The sequence below is a fragment of the Homalodisca vitripennis genome, chromosome 8 (assembly GCF_021130785.1).
Source record: "Homalodisca vitripennis isolate AUS2020 chromosome 8, UT_GWSS_2.1, whole genome shotgun sequence".
NCBI lineage: Eukaryota > Metazoa > Arthropoda > Insecta > Hemiptera > Cicadellidae > Homalodisca > Homalodisca vitripennis.
The window spans coordinates 39,939,385-39,961,486 of record NC_060214.1 but is presented as its reverse complement, the minus strand read 5'-3'; the positions used below and the strand labels follow the sequence as shown (position 1 = coordinate 39,961,486).

The 22,102-nt window shown below is 32.4% G+C and overlaps 1 protein-coding gene across 1 annotated transcript; it reads left to right on the top strand.

Annotated features, from left to right (window-relative positions):
- The first annotated feature begins 1,648 nt into the window (after nucleotides 1-1,648).
- LOC124368113 (esterase E4-like) lies at nucleotides 1,649-21,403 on the top strand. The gene is made up of 11 exons (XM_046825386.1): nucleotides 1,649-2,495; nucleotides 5,047-5,152; nucleotides 6,425-6,562; nucleotides 7,511-7,667; nucleotides 8,924-9,109; nucleotides 10,357-10,547; nucleotides 12,388-12,553; nucleotides 13,326-13,507; nucleotides 14,562-14,718; nucleotides 15,961-16,093; nucleotides 21,001-21,403. Exons 1-11 carry the CDS (start codon nucleotides 2,281-2,283, stop codon nucleotides 21,221-21,223), a joined length of 1,854 nt encoding a protein of 617 aa, XP_046681342.1. The 5' UTR covers nucleotides 1,649-2,280; the 3' UTR covers nucleotides 21,224-21,403.
- Nucleotides 21,404-22,102: the final 699 nt, after the last annotated feature.

Sequence of the window (22,102 nt, the reverse complement as noted above, 5' to 3'; positions counted from 1 at the left end):
TTATTTTTGTTCTACCGTTTGGAAATGGTTAAGTACGGTTAAAAACAAATATTACCTAAACGTACCTGTCTACTATGGCTTTTAAAAAATATGCCATATTTTACATTTAATTATTTTGGGATTCAAATCCCGGGTCTCAAGTTTTGTCACATCTTGATCCTTAAGTTTGGAAAAGGTTCCCCTTTATGGGATTTAAGGACTTTTGCATTTTGTTTATTTGTTATAGCTCTAATCATTTTCCTAATATAAGTTTAGGACACCTTCGCTGACTTATTCTGTGTAAAGATATACAAATTATATTAAGGAGTCAAAATAGATTAATTTCTTTTTTATCAAAGAATATAAGACAGTTCCTAGGTTTTGGTCAGGGAAGAGTGAGACCAATGCCAAATTATAAGATCTGAGGGTAGTTAGTTGATCAAGCTAGTGGTTGACAATCATTGGGTAATAAATAATTAGCAAGAATACATGAGAAGTAATCAGTCAATTGAACTAATTTGATCACATAAATGAGTTGAGTAAAGTAAATTTAATATAAAAATCTAAATTACGATCTTGTGCCAGGGGGCAAAGTTTCTAAAGTTCATATTGATTTTAATAAATAAAATTTATTTTTGTTGGGGTTAGGTAATATAAATAAAAGCAGTTACAGTTTTTATCACAGATGAAGAAGAAAGTTATGTACATTTTCAAATTGTAAGGATTCTTAAAGTTATTTGATTAAAACTTGCAATTTACGGACTAAGTTTGAGTCAAGGATTTCAAGATGAAGGTAAGTAGCAAAGAATAACATTAGTCTCATTGGACAAAGGGTTTTCAATTACAGTGACTAACATTAAACTTTCTGCTTTACAAGGGCAGTAAAAGCATGTTTATCAAAATTTTGTTATAAAATTTTGTGCTGTTAGTGCCCATATAATTTGTAGTTGAAATAATATATTTGAGTTATGTAATTTAATTGGGATAATGCACATGAGGAAAGAAGAAACAATTAACAATTCATTTTAACAATGATATAATAACATAAGAATGCAGACATTTCCTAACCAGTAAAGCACTTGTAACAGCTGGCTGTATTGATTTTAGCCCTATAAGAATAATGTTAAAGTACAACCATTTTTACGATTTTATTTTTAATCACAAAATCATGGCAGATGTCTCGTTTTAAAACATATTATTACTATGCATACCCCTTCAGTTTTTGATTTTTATTGGTTATTTAGAAAAATCTTGAACTTTTTATATTTTACCGTTTAAATACTCAAAAAGGATACACTTTGCAAGAAAAACTAAAAAGCATTTTGATGCATATTGACTATATATTTAAAACAAGATATCAACCACCATTTTTGACAAAAAAATAAGGACATAAAAATGTAAAAAAAAAAATTAATATTGCGCTTTTGGGGTAAAACTCAATGTCATTTTCTAAAGTCAGCTTTTAAGATTTTGGATATGAAATCGATTTGCACCTTCATTAGGTAAAGTATATCTCTAAAGAATTATAAACACAATTAGTTTTATTATAAAAACTATATGTAACTATTTTTGTAGAAAAGTTAGACATAAAAATCACACAAAAACAGCTGCATCATGATTTTATTTGTTATTGAACATTATGATATATTACTATATATTATTATTTATATTATAAGTATATATTAATTATTAAATATTATTGTATTGAATTATGGAGAGAATTATCTGGCCTAATTTCCTTGTAATATGAAATCAGAGTTTTTAGCAACCAGCATTGTAAATTAAGTACTAGCAGTACTCTCTCAAATATTGTTTGGTAAGTCATTATTAGAATAAATTAGAATTGCATAATTACAAAATACAATATTACATATTTTTTACACTCTTGCTGTAAGTGGTTTGCAAATGGGAATATATTTTAGAATATTTGCAACTGTTCTGTCAGATGGTTGGTTAAAATCAATATTTAGGTCCTTTACTGAGTGCAAAATTTAATTTTTACAAGTTGAATCATGAAAGAATTTATAGGTTTGTAATACTCAGTAGCCTCCTTTCATGATTTTGATCTTGTAATGCTGTAGTCTTGTGATCTTTCAGTACGAACTCTGACTAATGCCTAACAAAATTCACTTTCCATTCCATAATTGTACACACAGTACAATACTGCAATGTTCAGACCACGTAATATGCTCAGTGAAAAATAAATCAGTTTCAAAACTACCAGCAGCTCTGTTTAATTGCGAAGTAAAGTAGGTCATGATAAACTAGGAAATTGTTACAGTACTATGTGGGCTAGTACCAATGGTTACTGATACTATCATGAGGTGGTTAGTGCTGATGATTGTGTGTGTGTCTGTCTGTGTATCTGTGTGCACCCAAAATATCAGAGTGTCAGTACGGCAGGGTCAACTGGGAGGAACTACTCTGTCCACAGTAAAAGGACGGAAAATATATGCTTTCTACAATGTTCCATACGCAAAACCACCTATAGGGCAATATCGTTTCAGGGTATGTATGTAAGTTATTTTAAAATTTCGTAAACGTTTATTTTTCTTCTGAAATATGGTATTTAACAAAAGTACTGTACTGAACCTAAAATGAAAATTTGCTTTTCAGTGACAACATTAACAGAAGGCTTTTTACAATTATAAAATCTTCTTTTGGATATGTATGCCTGTTTGCTTTGTATGCATATCTTCTATGATCAAATGAATGAACTTATTAAAAGAAAACTCTAAAAGTGGCAATCATACCAACTTGTTAAATTTTCTTGTTTATTTTGTTTTGTTCAATGATTGTTATTGAAACTGTACCAATTATAGCTCTTATATAACATAATAGTTCAAAACATAACTACAAGAAAATTTGTGCAAAACATTTTAAAATTATTTTATTATAATTTTGGTGAAAGACATCATTTAAAACAATTATAAGAAATGCAAATATAGGATCCGACTTTAGAGATATTTACATGTATGTGTGCATTTTAAATATTAAAACTACTTTTTATGTATTAATTTAAAACATTTATTCAATAAACCACATTTTCAGTCCAATAAACAATTGTGTATTTTGTCAGATTACAAGGTAGGCTTATAAAATATATGTAGCAATACCTATTTTTTTAATTTTTATATTTTTAAACTTTATGCAAATTCATAATAAATACTCAACAGGTTGAAAAAAGTATCCATGTCAATAAGCAGGTTCAATCATGGATATTGATGGCACATATACATGTCAATCAATCAACCACTTTATTAATTTTACGTACAATTTACAACACAATATGTAAATAATTTACTAGATGAGTAGTAATATAGCTTTAGAGAAGGAGGGTCACTAAGTAATGCTGGAGTTGATGTTTATAGAATAAATATTGATTCTATTGACAAAAAGAAAGAATTATAGGAATTTTCATAGACTTGACTTAAGTTTTTGAATGTGTGTCTCCCATGGATTGTTAATCAATGATCGGTTTATGTTGAGGTTAGAAATACAGCTTTACAATAGTTTGAGTCTCATCTTATTAGTAGAAAACAATAGGAAGTCATTGATCTTGTTAATAGTTTTAATTAATTAATTGCCTACTCCTCATCAACAAATGTCATAAAGTTTGGAGTTTCCTAGGTATCAATATTGGGACCACTATTATTTTTAATATTCAGCTGTGTAGAAAAAGTGTGAATATCTTTAATTGGTTTAATATAATAATTGGCTTTAAGTGGTTAATTGGTTCAAATGTTGTTTCCAGCTTATTCTTGAGCATAAATGTAATTAATAATACTATCAGGTTTTTTCCAAATTTGTTTGATTAAATTCATAATATACTATATTTTTACTTCTGCTTGATCTTGGTTTTATAATAGACAGATAATTATTTGTATAGATTTAATCAGGTTTCCATAACATTTTAACTTCTATGGCTAATTAATTGTTTAGCTAATAGTATCCTTGTACTAAACAGTATTATCCCTAGAACTAGTAAAGCTACACATAGCACTTTGCACATAAGTAGTAATAAAAAATAGGACAAATTTAAAACAATCTACAAAATAATTATATGGGTTGCTTTAATATTAACAAAATGGTGTCTGTTGAAAAATATTAAAGTCAAATAACAAAAAAAACTAATATTTTTATAGTAAACTTAGAAAATGCCAATTATTATTAGTAGTAGTAGTAGTCATAATTAAAATTACACAAAAGTACAGATAAATAACCATACACATGAAAACACTCAACACAAGAAAAGAAAATTTTGATATATGGTTAGCCATTTATAGGAGTAGACAAGGAGTAATTCCAGTGTTTAAGAACGGATGTTTACAACTAAACAGTAAATATTTCAATTATTCATACATATGTGTGTTAACACATTATTTGGCTGAGTTTAGTTTTATCTGATTGAAAATGCACATAAATTATAATACTATAATGTTTTGTTTAGCCATTATAGCAAATCTACATTTTGATAAATAGTCTTCCATTATTTTCCACAAAGCTACTTCACCCCATCACCACTCTTCATTCACTCCATTATTTTCCGCCAATCTACCTCACCCCATCACCACTCCTCATTCATTTAATTATTTCCCACCAATCTACCTCACCCCATCACCACTCATTCATTTCATTATTTTCCACCAATCTACCTCACCCCATCACCTCTCCTCATTCATTCCATTATTTTCCACCAATTTACCTCACCCCATCACCGGGGGGTGGGGGTATATACAACTTTATGTATTAAAGCATATTTTTAATTATATATTTTCAAACTGTACATTTTCCCTAATAATTACATATGTTATTTATTTCTAAGTATATTTTAAACTTTATATTTATAAATGATCGAAGTAATTGACCTAAATTAACTATTCTTAATAGTTATTCGTAATAGTTCTCATTGTGCTATAACTACTGGTTTTTACTTTTTTATTTTTCAATATTAAAATCAATTAAGTTTGTGTAAATTAGAAAATAATTTGACTTTACCTATTCAATGTAAAGTTGTCAATGCCAATACAATTCTTGATTCTTGTAAATTGAATAACCTAAAATCAGTACCTCACTGAGGGGAAGAGTCGGGGCCTGGGTTCTGTTATCAGCAAAAGGGCCTGCTGTACTGGCCACTCGAACTGCAGACGTGCGACCACCGGCCGATTACCAGGCATGAACACATACATACACACATATTAATAAAATAAAAGTTCATCTTTCGTTCCCTTATGGTGCACAAAAGGCCCTGGCTTCCATAATGCATTATGTTTACTAAGTTTTATTAAAAGTAGGAATTCAATAATATTTCAATATTTTTATGAACTAAATAGTTATGAACTAAACTCAAAAGCATAACGACTATAATACTCTATTAAAGTATAATATTCAACTAAGCATAAAAGTAAAAAAAAAACATATCTTCAAAAATATTTCTAACCACTAGAAATTAAAAATATAATAAAAATTACATTCAAGTTTCAGATACATACACACCAACTCCTAACATATCACTACAACATCTTTATCCCTTTCAGTATTACTATGTAATAATTTCTATATAGTAATAGTACAATAATAAATCATATAATAACTTTATTAATGTTGTAAGAAAAATAAATTATACTCTTTACTTAACTTATGTGGGAATATCAGTTTTACATAAAAAGCTCATAAGAGTAATGAATTAATATATAAAAAAATAAAGTTTAGTAAAGTAAAGATGTCTTATTTTACCACGTGAAGTACAAATAAATAAGAAATAAAAGCTTACTCCTCACTCATTCCATTATTTCCCACCAATCTACTCACCCCATCACCACTCCTCATTCATTCCATTATTTTCCACCAATCTACCTCACCCCATCACTACTCCTCATTCATTACATTATTTTTCACCAGTCTACCTCACCCCATCACTACTCCTCATTCATTCCATTATTTTTCACCAATCTACCTCACCCCATCACCACTCCTCATTCATTCCATTATTTTTCACCAGTCTACCTCACCCCATCACTACTCCTCATTCATTACATTATTTTACACCAGTCTACCTCACCCCATCACTACTCCTCATTCATTCCATTATTTTTCACCAATCTACCTCACCCCATCACTACTCCTCATTCATTACATTATTTTTCACCAGTCTACCTCACCCCATCACCACTCCTCATTCATTCCATTATTTTCCACCAATATACCTCACCCCATCCCTACTTCTTACTCATTCCATTATTTTACACCAATCTACCTCACCCCATCACTACTCCTCATTCATTACATTATTTTTCACCAGTCTACCTCACCCCATCACCACTCCTCATTCATTCCATTATTTTCCACCAATCTACCTCACCCCATCCCCTCTCCATCATCCCTCCAGATATCTAGTCAGTGAAATGTCCGTACCCAGGGAGTGCTCTGACTCTCCCTGTTCCAGGAGCCTCAGCCCCCGGATCCATGGGTAGGAGTGAGAAATGCCACTGTCCCAGGCAAGGCCTGCCTACAACACATCACTCAGTCCTTCCTTACTACGGGAGTAGAGGACTGTCTCTACCTCAACATCTTCACTCCTATTGTAAGTGGTACAAGTGTGTAATACTTGTAGATAGTGGAAGTACAACAATGTTACTTAAGACAAAATTAGATTTTTAATAGTACAAATAATAACATTTTAGAAGATTTATTGATAAATTAAACGATACAACCTCATACATATCAATACTCTATATTTGAATTAATATATTTATACCTTGTAATCCTGGGTGCAGTCGTTGCATGAAGTATAGTGGTGAGAAAGTGTTTTTGATGCAAATCATTGTTTTGCAAGTTATGTCTAAACTTGCATCAGGATGCTGATTATGATTAATTATTAAATAATGTGATATATATGTAAATAGGTCTACTGACCTAATGGCAGATTTTGCCAAAATGACTTCTATGCAATGTTTAAAAGTATTCCTCAGAATGGAATATTTTTACAATAATGTAGGTTTAACTGTTGTTATACACTATCATAACTCACAACTGTCTGTAAAGTAGTATTTTTGTGCATTGGGTCTACCCAAGCATGACGATTTTTTGTTCTATTTGAACATATATTGAAATAAATATTAAGTTTACAATTTTTGTTTAGTGATGAACTGCAAATAGCAGTAGGTACTTCTACCAAAAACTACAATGTATCATTGTTTTGAAATTTAGTAGCCAATGCTAATAAGACTAATTCAAAAATGTTTGCTAATGCTCAGTCAAATTCCATAGAGTGATATACACTATTTTGATATGAACTCGATGTTGCCTATTCAGAAATTTAGTTTCCTGAAAAATTTGGAGTGCACAGGACAGTTCATTCTCGAATCATCTTGTGAACACACAGACAGACAGAAATGACTTTCGCCTCTTCAAGTGATAGGCTTCACTCATGCTAATCCAAAAGATTTACACAGTTTTGCACGTCACAATTTGTAGTGTTTCAATTAAGAGTAAAGAGTTGGCATTGTAAAAAGTAATATTGTTGTTGCAGTTGCCAAATGTTAGTGCCATCCCCCCATGGTTTTCCACCATAGTTTTCTTCCACAACCAGGTGTTTATCACCGGAGACTCAAACATGTTTCGGCCAACCTTTCTGCTTGACCAGGACGTCATCCTTGTAACAGTCAACTTCCGACTCGGTGTCCTAGGTATTATTTTCATTTCATGTAAGCTATTCAGGTATATTTTTGGTCAAAGCCATAAAAATATCTTATCTATATAAACTGCTTAACCTCCAAAATCTGATTATTCTTTACCTAGTTATGTGGTTCAAAGAAAATGATAATTCAAATGAAAATTTAATATGTAGTAGTTATTAAATTTGTGTTAAGTGTTTCGTTCATAATGGTTTTAGTCAGAGGTGTTATACCGACATGGCTTATGACTTTAACTTATCACAATAGGCATATAGTGAATTTTATTTAATCTTCACCGTATCAAAGGGAAAAAGCTAGAGCTCTCTAACTAAAACGTCACAGGACTCCATTACTTGTGAGGTTAATGAATAATGTTTAGACTGTTTCCCCTCAAATACGTTTAGTGCAATTAATTAACAATGCTATTGGCATATAAGAAACATTACCTCTCCCCCCCCATACAAGATAAAGTTTTAAATTTTTATGTATTTAAAGCCAATTCTGACAAAATTCATTGTAATAAAAATGTTATGTGTGAATTCATTTATTTGTAATACTCGAATTTTACCCAAAAAGCATAAAATAATTTTACAAATAACCGATTAATCAAGGGAAAAGAATAAATGTTCACCCACTAAGTACTTTATGGTCTTGAAGATTTTACCTAAAGATATTCCAGTCATATTATTCATACATTCATCATTGGATATTCTAAAAAATCTCTTTGAAATGAAAAAATTACTTTGTCCTGCCATTTTGTACTGGTTGAAATAGAAAGCTCTAGTTTCCACTATCTTCTTTTTTATCAATACCTTTCAAATGAGGAGTCACTTAATTGGCTTTTACCATGTTTTAAATGTCTTTTACATTTAAAACTTTTGAGCCACCTCCCCCCCAATCCCATTTTGTAACAGTGACTCAAAAGATCATTTCTATTTCCTAAAAAGGTGTTCTGAATTCCATATCTCATCTTTATCCATAAAACTAAACAGAGCGAATCCTTACTTTTAACTCACACTGTATAACTTTTATTATAGATGGCAGAGTACCATTCTTCTCTTAACTAGGAAAAAGGTTTAAGAAGTTCTTAAATCTTTGATACTAAATTTTTCAGCTAATCCTGTCTTGAGGTTGAATAAAGTTTTTAGCTTCTGTTAACTAACTGCCCACCACAATTCAGCAAGTGAAATGGAGATGTCCAGTTTAACACACTGGTATGAATGCACATTGGAATAGTGACAAAATTAACAACTGTTAATCACCAACAGGATTCCTGAGCACAGAAGATGAAGTGGTTCCAGGAAACAATGGGCTCAAGGATCAGGTAGCAGCTCTAATCTGGGTGCGAGAGAACATCCAAGCCTTTGGTGGTGACGAGGAGAGAGTGACCATCGCAGGGAATACAGCTGGAGCTGTGTCAGTCCACCTCCATTACCTTTCTCCTCTCTCTAGAGGTAAGTATGCAATGTCTTCAAATGGTAGCAGCTCTAATCTTGGTGCGGGAGAACATCCAAGCCTTTGGTGGTGACGAGGAGAGAGCGACCATCGCAGGGAACACAGCTGGAGCTGTGTCAGTCCACCTCCATTACCTTTCCCCTCTCTCTAGAGGTAAGCGTCCAATGGTCACTGGATAAGCTCACCAATTTATTGATTTGGCATAGGAATGCTCTGAAATAGTTCAACTGATATCAAAGAGTATTCTAAATACTAAACTAAAGCCTAATGTAATTGAATATACAGCAAATATTATACGTGATGAATGAACAATGTTTGTTAGAACCCAGAATTTGCTTTCAGAGATCCAGTTTATAGCTGTACAGTGAGAGGCTTCCAGTTAGGATGCCTTAGGACTATAATATAAGTTTAGTGGTTCATAACTCATTATAACATTGTAAACACAAAGGAATTCTTGAAATATTTCAACATCAGTGTGCAAAGCCATCTTCAGTCAACAGATGTTACAATGAAAATGCCAATAACACAAATCCACTGGTATAGCTGAGTTGAAGGAAGTGAAGTTTCAACTCACACAACCAAACATGCAACATAATTCAATAAAACAAATGCTTGTAGATTCCATACTATTAACCAAGGATAATAAGAAAAACCTTAGAAAATATCAGGAAATAAAACATGTCCAACAAAGACAAAATCAAATGATCAAAAACCTAGCAGTCTATAATTAAGAAGCCATTTTGATTGCTATTTGGTCATGGATTAGTTAATAAGCTTCAACCAATAATGATACAGTTCCAATCCATTCAACACATCTGCATTGGTGTGTATTAGTTGCGTGCATAGAGAAAGTATTTCGGGGAGGCTGACACTGGGCGGTTTAGGACGTATAAAATACTATCAACAAATAGGGGATCAGGGATTTTGTTGAGTTTGTCAGAAATTGTTGAGCTTTAGAACTTCATAACTGTATTTTAGCTTACAACAAACTACTGGGTACAATCTTAATGTTTGTTTTTCAAAATTTTGGGGGGCTGGAGCCCCCCCTTATATACACCTATGATATGTATTATTGGCAGTTTTAGTTTAACATCTGTTCATTAAAGATAGTTCTGCACAGTAGGGCCTAAATATTTCAAAAATTGAACTTGTTAACAATACTTATCGACACAGTGTGAATCGCAAAACTTAGACGATGGTCATGACACCTACCGTGTAAGCTAAGAACTAAGAATGTGTTTGTTAGGACTGTTCCAGCAAGGGATAGCTCAGAGTGGGTCTGCCACTATGCCGTGGGCTGTCGCTGAGAATTTGCTCTCAAAAACTCAGTTCATAGCAGCTACTCTGAACTGTACAACGAGCAACTCCAAGCTGATGGTAGACTGTCTGAGAACTTTCGCTCCACAACAGCTCATACTGTTTACTCAAAGTTATGAGGTTGGTTTATATGCACTCAATGGCGTAGCAAAGGGGGGGCGGCGGAGGCGGGCCGCACCGGGTGTCACCTTTTTTTGGGGTGATACCCACCTGGTCTCTCAACTTTAAGAACAATGTTAAAAAAATCCCTAGCACAAAAATTTCTTTTTCCTCCACTAGCACTAGCTCAGCTCTTTGTATAATTCGGGGATTCCCGCAAAAGAGCCTAACCCTGTTGTAAGGGATTCCCCGTCCCATACTCGCGATCTTTGATAATTTGGTTGCAACATTTCTCATTTGTTTCGTGTTATGTTTGGTTGGTGTGAATTGTTAAATGTGTATTATTCTATAGTGATAGTTAATAAAAAGAAAAAAAATGTTATATCCATGACCTTTATCATATAAAATTTATTGCTTTTTACTTTCGATGAGGTGACACCACCAACTTCCGCACCGGGTGCCACCCAAGGTAGCTACGCCATTGTAATGCACTTACTAATTTTAATAAAGCTCAAAGCTAATATTGGTTTGTTTTGATCTAATCTGCATATCCTATACATACCATCCATAGATTAATATATATTATTATCACAAGAATTCATTTCAACTACCTGGCTTGTGTTTCTTAGATCGGAGAGCGTGCTTGCTATCTAAATGATTTACAAGGGTGTTAAGGGGGAAGTAAAAGGGTTACAATTCCATAAACTTGAATAACAATGTCTTCTACCCAACAGAACCACTAATTTCTTGAACGAGGTTATTATGTTGTTTGCAACAAATGGTTCAGCACACATTGTATATCTTCGAATAGATCAACATTAGGAGTATAGCTTTGAGTTATGTATAGTTTATTGAATGTTTAGTCAAATTTTCATTACAATACCTGATTTGTAAAAGTCGATTAAATTTAATTCCATGTAGATCTAAATTCCGTACATTTTTTGTTTTGGACTAAATCGAATTGAAGATTGAGTGTTAGGAAATACCAATAAATAAATTTCAACAAAAATATTAAAAAGAAACTTAAAGAAAACTAATAAAGATTAGTGTATAATGTGGATCTATCTCTTTATATATATATATATATATATATATATATATATATATATATATATATATAAAAAGAGATGCGCTGACTGATTCATCAACACCCAGCAAAAACTATGAAACATAGAGGCTTGAAATTTGGCACATCCATTTTTTTTTTTTTGCTTTAGAGGTGCCATAAGGCAGAATTTTTCCCTCCAACCTCAGGACTTTGCCCCACTGGCCTCTAAAGTTACTAAAAATTCCATAAGAAATTAATTTGAGCAAATACGTGTTATTCATTGGAAGATCCTGTTAAAAAATAATCAACTGTTCTTTGTGAACATAATATGACAATATGACATGTTTAGTTAATTTAAGTACTGGTTTAATATTCTTTACATATATAACTTGAAAGCATACATAGAGTAAGCTTAAAAGCAACAACATTTCTTATATCAACCTTTTCTAAACATTATTGAATACAGAGGTTATCCAGATAATAAAATCGAAAGTTTTAATAAAAGTAAAATGTAAATTTTAGGACATATTAAGTATGTAGTGTTTGATCAGTAGTGTCATACAGATATCAAACACATTACTACCTTACTTTTGCTTACTGGGTTATTTAAAGACTGTTATAAAACCCAACTTGGTTCACATAATCATAAGCTCATCATCATCAAGGCTTGATTCAATGTGAATGTTGAGTTTAAATCCAGTTCACCTTCCTCTTATTAGTGCAGCATCTGGAATCTGATACTGATACGACTGGACTCCTGATGATCTGATATTTTGTATAAAACAGATTAATTTTCAGATGAATACCTTGTAGGTGTTCATCAATACGCCCTTTGCCCCATTTGGTCCATGCGTGGAGAGAGTAGGGGAACGCCCGTTCTTGCCTGAATATCCTTTTCGACTCCTTGAAAGAGGATATGCGCTGGATCGGCCAATTATATTCAGCGATTGTGAATATGAGGGCTTGTACCCTCTAGCAGGTGGGTATCATAATATGAGCAAAGTTATTTTTAATAACACTGTACCTGTTTTTTTTATCATTTAATATATGAGTCACAAGTCCTATTTTAGTGTTTTAGTTAAATAATACTTTAATAAATGGTTACAAAACACAGCAAAATCTTGTATATTTACTACGTACACTATATCATTCACATTATGCTCTTTGGTTGAAAACAAAATTTAGTTTTAAATTGTACTGAAAATATTTATATTTTGAAGTTAATAAAAGAAAATATTAGAAAGTTTTCTGTGCTTTAAAGTTATTACTAAGCATGATTTCAATGCTTTAAATAAAAAATCAATAGTACTTTTTTGAACCATGATTTCTCCCAACTTTTTAGTTTTATTTGTAGTTTGATGTACTGAAAAAGGTTAAAATTTAGTTAAAATAAAATTGTAGAAAAGTTTATATATTTCAGGAAAATAATTTTCATTTTTAAACTAAATAGTCTAGAACTATTATTATAACATTTTTGTAAACACACTTTTAGCAATTAATAACTGGCATACTACACAGACATTTTGCTAAACTCGGATCAGAGATTTGTCTCTTAATAAGATAGAAATTTTATACAAAGTTGCCAAGAGTGTCTGGGAAATCTTTTTCAAAAACTGTGACACAAGTTTGTACTTGATAATAAAATAACGTTATTTTCAAAACAATTTTCTTATACATTTTTTGTTTAAGGAGATAGTAAAATTTCATATTTTTATTTAAATTGAACATCGTATTCTTTTTTTTTATTTTAGCAATCCTGAATAACGAAGAGCAGTTGGACTTCTTGAATAGAAGATGGGTTGATGTTGCGCCGTATTTACTGAATTATAACGAAACTGTTTCTGAAATATTTAAACCTATAGTGTCGCTCATAATACAAAACCACTATGTGAAGGGTCCTATAACAGCCAGTTCAGCTTTTAATGTTGTTAAGGTAAGTCTGAACCAAACTATTTTTGTTATGAACTTGTTTGATCTTATCTATAAACACTAGACTGTATTGGTCAGTGTTCAGTTGTCAGTGGTTGGTTGTTGTGAGTAGACTTATTGTGACCTGTATTTTTTAGTTCAGTTTATAATAATTAGTGTTAGTTCTATAATTAGTATATGTTTTAGAGGTAGTAAGGATGGACACACATATTTGTTGTTATTCCTGAGTGTCATAACAGTTTGGGATGATTAGTTATTTTAATATAGACTACAGTTATGTGTTAGTTATCCACCTAAGGAAGAAATCAAACTGCATGTCAAAAAACTTGTAGTGATGTTGATTAAAAAAAGTTACTGAACGATGTCAAATGTCATCTTCTTAAACGTTAAATTATTTTAACATGTTGACTGCGGCAGACATCTTAAAGTGTGGGGTCAGAGTGGAAGTACTTCAGATCACCCAATCTACCTTCATTTTTTTTTTTTTTGAGCCACAATTCGTACCCACGCACAGGCTTGCATATGTGGGTACTTTTTTCTAATATTCTATGGATGTTTGTTTTTTAATTATATTAGAAAAAATATCATAGTATAAATTAATGTATTATAACATTGGCATTCCTTTATTTAGAAATTAATTAATTTTTAAAATTGAAAAAATATTAAACTAAAAAGATAATTGATTTTAAATTATCTTTATTCATTATTTGTAAACAAATATGAAAAAGTGCCATTTTACATGCATTCTTAGCACTCAGTCCTAAAATAAAGAACTACTAAAAATTGAAAAATAATTATGAACAAGGAAATTACGATTATTCTAATTAATCTTCAACTTTCTATTAATTCTATAACAGTCTCTTAAAACATGTAGACCAACAATGAAAAATTTCATCCTCATTGTAAGTTTTCACTTAAACAACTAACAGCAATCCTAATTTCTTACTTCTAAAAAATAACTTTTGGTATATTTGTAATTTGTAATAAATAATTTTCTATTTTTTCAAACTAATAATACAATAATTTTTCGAAATGATCTTTTTCTTCAAATTTTGCAGTTGTTTGGGGATCGACAATTTCTTGCAGACAACGGAAGAGCTGCAGCCCTGCAAGCAAAGCTTAACTTGTTTAGTCCTGTCTATTTCTACCAGTTCAGATATAGAGGACAGAACAGTAACTCTGAATTCTACAACCCGGCTGACTATGGGAATTATGGTAAATTACTTGGTGGTTAAAACTTGAAAAACAATTGCTGCTGGTTTCGAACATATATAAAATACACCAAGTTGAGTATATATGTATTTGTGGAGTCTATGTATTGTAGACATCATTTCCCACAAATACTGTGCAAAGGCTGTTATAGCAGAAAATACTATCTTACAACCATCTTTAACCAGAAGTTTAATAGAAACGCTTAACGTTTTACTGCTCCACTTCTTTATATTGCTTTTATATTAAATTCAAAATATGGTCCTTTCTTTATCTGTTTCGTGCAATAGTTTATGACAAATTTAAAGTTTTGATTAACCATTGTTTCAATTTAATATCACCAATTGCGCAGTCTGATTTTATTAAATTTGTTCAATGAAACTTAGTTTACATGAGAAGAATCATTTCCTCTTATAACATCATCTCATATTATTTAATAAATCGGTTTTTTGGAATTGCATATATTCTTATACAGGGTGTAAATTAAGTCCTGATATGTCTTGATATATTCTAAACGGATTGAGATATCATTGTACAATTTTCACTATACTTATTAAAATTTAAAATACTTTTTTGGAGGATGAAAAATTCCCTCCCCCATTTTTCAAAGGAGGAGGGAATTTCCCTCAATTTACTATACATTATGGAGCATTCTGTATTATTTTTCAGCTCTTCGTCTGACTTCAGTAATAATCATGCTCAATATTATAAAGAATATTATTCACAGGCCAGCAAATGGAGACAATTTACTATACATTTTGTTACATTCTGTATTATTTTTCAACTCCTAGTCTGACCAGTGATAATCATGTACAATATTATAAAGAATATTTTTCACAGGGGCAGCATATGAAGATAGTTTACAATACATTTTGGAATGTTCTATATAATTTTTGAACTCCTCATCTGACCCATGAAAAAAGTACATAATATTGTAAAAGAACTTTTCATTGGGGCATCAAATGGAGACGATTTCTTCCACATTTGGAGCATTCTTTATCATTTTTCAACTCTTCATCTGACCTCAGTGATAAACATGGACAGTTTTGTAAAGAAATTTTTCACAGAGGTAACAATTGGAGACGTTTTACTGTATATTTTGGAACATTATGTATCATTTTCCATTTCCTAGTCTGACCTCAGTGGTATTCATGCACAATATTGTAAATAATACTTTTTTACATAAATAAAAAAAGATTTTTAAAATTATTAATGATTTTTGAACTTGAACTTGAATATTTTTTACAGGGGCAGCAAATGGAGACGATTTACTATACATTTTGGAAAATTCCGTATTATTTTTCAACTCCTCGTCTGACCAAAGGGATGCAGAAATGAGAGACTTGATGGTTAAATTATGGGCCAGCTTTGCTATCACAGGGTAATCAGCATTATAATTTGACTTAAAATGAAAACCTGAATATTTTAAAAAAGGGAAAAGTATAAGTAGGGGGGGGAAGTATATAAGCTGCTTATATTTCTAAATGAACGTTTTAACTCAATTAATGCTTATAACTTTAATAAACTCTTTAGTGCCATGCCAGCTCACTTTAAAACTTTTTTGTAAGTGTTTTCTCACATACACTACTTTAGAACCAGCTTTAGGGCAGCTGGAATCATAGTTATTTTTAATCATCGCAGTCAATGTTTTTAACTATGATACATATTCTAGCTACAGAATATGTTTTTAATACTTTTACTGAGACACAAGTCATGTACATACTTTAACATAACCGGAATCGTAGGAAGTTACAATCATGACAGTTAATGTGTTAATTGCACATTAATTATATAAATATATATAAGTTTTGATACTAATTGATTAAAACTTTGGGTTTGTTGTCTTACTAACTATATTTACTATATAAAAAAAATATAAGCTCCTATTTTTAACTTACAAAGAGCTTTTTACTGTGTTTTAACATTGCGTACACACGTATTACGCTTTTTTTTATGAAGCCCAAAAATAATTAAAAAAAACATTTTTGGCATGAAAAATTTTTTTTATCTGAAAACATGTATGCTTTTGTAAAAGTCCGTAAAACTGTTTTATTACATTTTACAGATTACTTGATATTTTTATCTTGAAGTTTTTGGCACGGTAGACTATACACACACAATTTCTCTTCAAGAACTTATAATAGATATTGTTTTAAGTATGGCTATTACAAATAAAGATTTTTGTTGGTACCGTAAAAGCTTAAAAATGTAAACATTCTTTATTAAGAAATTAACACTGTCACAAACAATGGCTTTTGACTTTGAAAATAACGAAAGGAAGATTTTACTACAGCAACCTGCACCAAAATAGTCAGTTGTTATGTCTTGTGTTGCCATTCTGATACTAACCACCAGCTGTTCCCTCTATGACATATGCACAAGAACGTAGCCAGGAAAAAATTTTGGGGGTCCAGACAACTGATATTTTCCCGTAGTGGACAGAGAGTGAGGCTCCATATTGTTCCTTAAAAAGTTCTTGGCCCATTTCTTTGTTGAGAACGATCTTTCAGCAGTACATGTCAATACTGAATTATTTAAATAATAATAATAGTTTACTGAAAAAGTAATTTAAAGAATTGAAAATTGAGGGTGGTCAGGACCACTTGGACCCCCTCGCTGGCTACGTCTTTGTACATGGCTGTATGGTCATTTACTGTCCCTGCTTTGCATGTTGTCTGTAATATAGATGAATGAAATGAAATGCATGCATATTTGTTTACAATAACAGCCGATGATGTTTGTTTATTGCAAAAGATGTTGATATAGATTAGTAATTTCTCCATTAACGTAAAATTGGCAACAGTGTTAGGCGCAGGTGTAGAGGGAGATTCAAATTCACCAGCCATCATCGGTTATTTTCATGCAGGCTGCTCCAATAGAAGAAAAATATTTATTCATGAAATTGAATTTATTGAGAAGAATACAGTGGGACTTGGATAATTCAAACCTCAAGTGATTGTTAAAAAATCAAATTACCCACATTTTAAATTTGTTTTAAGAGAGACTAAAAAAATTATTTTAACCCATGATATAAAAATATATTACTGTTAAAAATCGAACTAACAAATATTAAACTGCAAGTCTAAAGCACTGTATTAACGTTCTTAGACAAAAGATAAACAAAATATTATGTCTGATGCAATAAGAATATCATTATGCACGATAATCTCATTTATCATAATAGTAATGCTAAACAAAGACATTGCAAGGAGGAGGGGTTTCAGTTATCCAAGATTTTAAATTTAAAATGTTTGAATTATCCAAGTTCTAGTGTATTATCAAATAATATTTGGTGTTGGAAGAAAATAAATGTAGATCTTCCAATCAGCTGGACATTGATTTTTTTTGGCAGAAAAACTGACTTTTGTTCAATTAGATGCTGGCACTAAACGGGTTCACAGACATACTCAACGGTTAGTTATATACATTTGAATTATTAATCCATACTTATGTTAATGTAATAAATGCTAATTAATTTATACTACTTTACTTGGAAAAATGTGTTTGTTTAATCAGTTAAGGAAGAATTGAAATAAAAACTCGCTGTTGGTTTTTATTTCAATTAAAATTAATATTAGGAAAAATTAACTCTTAAATACTGATTGTATAATTCTCATTTTTGAAGCTAAATTTAAAAAGTTACAGCAAATTGAGTAATTTTAAAAGTAAAGTATCAAAATACCTAGCATTGTAAACTATAGATGAGCCGCTTTGAAAGAGACCTGCACGAAGATTTCTTGCACATAGGGGGAGGGAGGAGCAGGAGCTCGAACACGCCTACTGCCACCCTCTTTTTCACTGCTTGATCTATTTCCATTACAAGGCACAAGTGGAAACCGAGTGCTTTGCTTCCCTGCGTTGGTGTTTTGGAGCATCACGCTATTTTTTGTTGTTATGGAATAACAAATACTATTATTCATGTTAACAATAGTCCATTGCATCTATTTAATATGTTAATATAATTAAGAACTATTTTAACAAATTTTTATTGTTAACAGCTGTTGTTATTATTACTGGGTTTGTAAAACAGCTGTTATGTAACACATACCCTATGAGTGGTAAAGTAGGGACTGAGGAGTGGTTGGTAAGGAATGTGGAGGGAGAAGTGAGTCCGCGCTTCTTTTCTCCACATCTCTCTCTCTCACTCCTCCCCCCCCACATTGTTCACTTAACAGGTCGCTTTCAAAGTGGCTCATCTATAGTAAATATTCTTTATTGAACATATTCTTAGAGAACAGTACAATCATCAGATTTTATTTTGTTACAGCAGGTTAGAAAGTTTTGTTTAAAAATTCATTTATTGTGTAGAATGGATGGTCTTGAAGCCAGAGTTTTAGTTTGTGTCCAAACTGCAGTTGGTCTCTCCTCTTCAGTTCTAGTGGGAGGGCGTTCCACAGCTTTGCTCCGACATACGTTGGCTTCTTCTCCGTGGACGCTAGGCGGTGAGCTGGAAGATGGTAGTTTGCAGCATGCCGAGTGTTGTAGTCATGTTGCTGTGCTCCAGTCATCACTTCATCGGGTGATTTCAGGTGTACGTAGGTCACAACTTCTAGGATGTATAGGTTAACCACAGTGAGAATCTTCAATTCTTGAAAGGCTTGCCTGCATGATTCTCTTGTGCGTAGGCTTGCAAGGATCCGAATTGCTCTCTTTTGGTGTATTAGGACCCGTTGCAGGTTGCCTAGTGCGGTACCTCCCCAGACTGCTATACCGTATCGAACATGTGATTCGTAGAGAGCATAGTATGCAGTTTTAGTGTTCCTAGGTCGCTGATATGTTTCATCCTGCGGATCACGTACAGTTCTGCGCTAAGCCTTTTCCAGAGGTTGTCAATGTAGTGTGTCCACGTCAGAGAATCATCTTTTGTCACTCCGAGATACTTTGAAGTGCTGATTTCCTCCAGTTCAAGCAGTCCTCCTACAGTATCTTTGTGTCTTCCAAAGAATAGCTGTTTTGTTTTTGTCTCGTTTACAACAAGGTCATTGCCATGGCAATATTGCACTGCCATATTAACAGCCGTGTAAGCAGCTATCTCTAGCTCGTCTTGATTTGTTTTCCCGAGCAGAAGCACAGTATCATCAGCATACATCAGTGTACTGCTGAAATCCTCTATGTACTGAGGAAAATCGTTTGTGTAGAGGATAAAGAGGACTGGTCCAAGAACAGAGCCTTGCGGCACTCCTCGAGTGATGGCTTGTAGTCCTGAGCATATTTGGCGTGTAACTCCTTTGGCGGTGTATTTCACTTCTGTCATCTGGCTTCGTCCTGTGAGATAGCTTCGGAACCATTCCAGGGATTGTCCTCGTATTCCAAGCGTGGCTAGTTTTGATAGCAGGTGGTCGTGGCTAAGGCAGTCAAAGGCTTTGCTGTAGTCAAGGAATATGGCTGTGGAAGTGTTTCCATCTTCGAGTTGATCAGCTAAAAACTCTACCAGACTTATTAAAGCAGTTGTAGTTTATCTACCTGGTAAGAAACCGTGTTGATGTGGAGTCAAAAGTTGATTCATTGATAAATGTTCTAAAATCCTATTAAGAACAAGCTTTCCAATTACTTTAGAGAAGGTTGGTATCAATGATATAGGGCGGTAGTTTGCAGGTTGCGTGGTGGGTCCTTGTTTGTATTTGGGTAGACTTTAGCTATTTTTAATGCAGATGGGAATATTCCTCGGCTAAATGAACTATTGATAATTTCTGTTAAGGGATCGACAAGCTCCTCTTTGTAGATTTTCAGGAGTCTTGTAGAGACATTGTTGTAACCGGTAGAGGTTTTTAACTTCAATGATTGAATGAGTTTAGTCATTTCCTCTCTGTTTGTTGGTTGAAGTATCAAAGTTGGGACACTGAAATTTTCTGCTGGTGTTATTTTCTGTAAATTAGTGTGTCCATTCAGTTGAATGGTTTCGTGGGCTATATTGGTAAAGAATGTGATAAGGTGATCGGCAATCAGTTTTGGTTCCTGTACATGTTCTCCGTGGATATCCAGTGCTAAAGGTAGGGACTTCTCATCTTTTGATTTCCTTTCAGAATTTATAATTTGCCAAAGAGTTTTTGATTTGTTACCTGACCTTGACACTGTTTCTGCATGGTCTTGTTTCCTAAGGAGTTTCAGCCTCAAGTCTCAAGTCTTTTTTGAGCCGTGACATTATCAATTTGTCATTTTCACTTCCTGATATATTGTACCTTTCTTGTGCTTCGAGAAACTGTCTTTTCATGTGTATTGCAATTTGGACCATATAGTATTGTAAGTAATGATACTGGAAAGTATATAATGACTAATAACTACTGACAGGGTTCCTGATGTGGGAGGTGTGACTTGGGATCCAGTCCCTTGCTCGGATTTCCGCCAAGGGTACCTGACCTTCCTAGACATAGCTGGACCAGACAGGCTGCAGATGGTTAGGAAATATGACTTCGGCAACCAAGTCTTCTGGAACAGTCTTCCATTCAAGGAACCTGAGAGTGGAAGGGAGTCCTGTTCAAAAAAGCCTTCAAGGTGTACAAAGATCTCATAAGATAGGCTTTTTTCAATCTAAATGATACCTTTTATTGATATTCTATTATGAAAAATGAGATTTTTCTAGTTATACAGGTTAAACCAACATGGCAACAGTCATTTAATGTATACAGAGTGTTCAATAAATGTGAAGAAATATTTTGGAATATGGTTCAAGAGGTGAAAATTATAAAAAGTTCCTTTAACACTACTTAGCTTTTTTAGCGTATATTTGAGTTTTAAATAAAAAAACCATAACTTGGAAATGATTAAGTTATATTTTTGTAATTTTTACAGTTTTTTATTGTATATAATTAGGATGTTACTTTCTATTAGATGAAACACATTTATTGTTAATAGTTTAAAATGGCAGCTAATTTTTAAGCAAAATTTTATGAAAACCAACTCGAAGAGAAAAATTATCAAGGCCATTCTGTGATAGCTTGTTAAAGACAAACATTTTGACACCATATTTGTTATGGTGTGATGATAAATAATGGGATAAAGCGTGTTTTACTACTCAAGCAATCTGTATTTGTATACTTATTGAATTTGACTAAAATGGATTGTATAAGGGTTATTGGCTGACAGGCTATAAGCAAATTAATATAATGGCTAAAACACCTAGAGAAGAATGGCAGGAGGTAAACAATTCTAAATATTCTAATCTAATAAAATATGAAAGTGGAAACAAATCTGGCATATCTGTGTCTAACAGATTTAATGTCCTTCAACAAAACAAAAATGGAAACAAATATAAGGATAATTTAGAAAAACCTAAAACAAATCAATCAAAAGCTAGGATTACAAGAGGGACAAACAGGGCTTCTCTCAAACCTCAATGGTGTGAACAAGTTAAGATTGAACTTATTGCTGATAGCCAAGGGAGGGGGCTCCC

Coding starts and splice junctions, on each gene's coding strand:
- LOC124368113 (XM_046825386.1), top strand. CDS start 2,281: ATGGTTACTGATACTATCATGAGGTGGTTAGTGCTGATGATTGTGTGT. Junction 10,548..12,387: donor TGTTTACTCAAAGTTATGAG/GTTGGTTTATAT, acceptor AATACCTTGTAG/GTGTTCATCAATACGCCCTT. Junction 12,554..13,325: donor GGGCTTGTACCCTCTAGCAG/GTGGGTATCATA, acceptor TTTTTATTTTAG/CAATCCTGAATAACGAAGAG.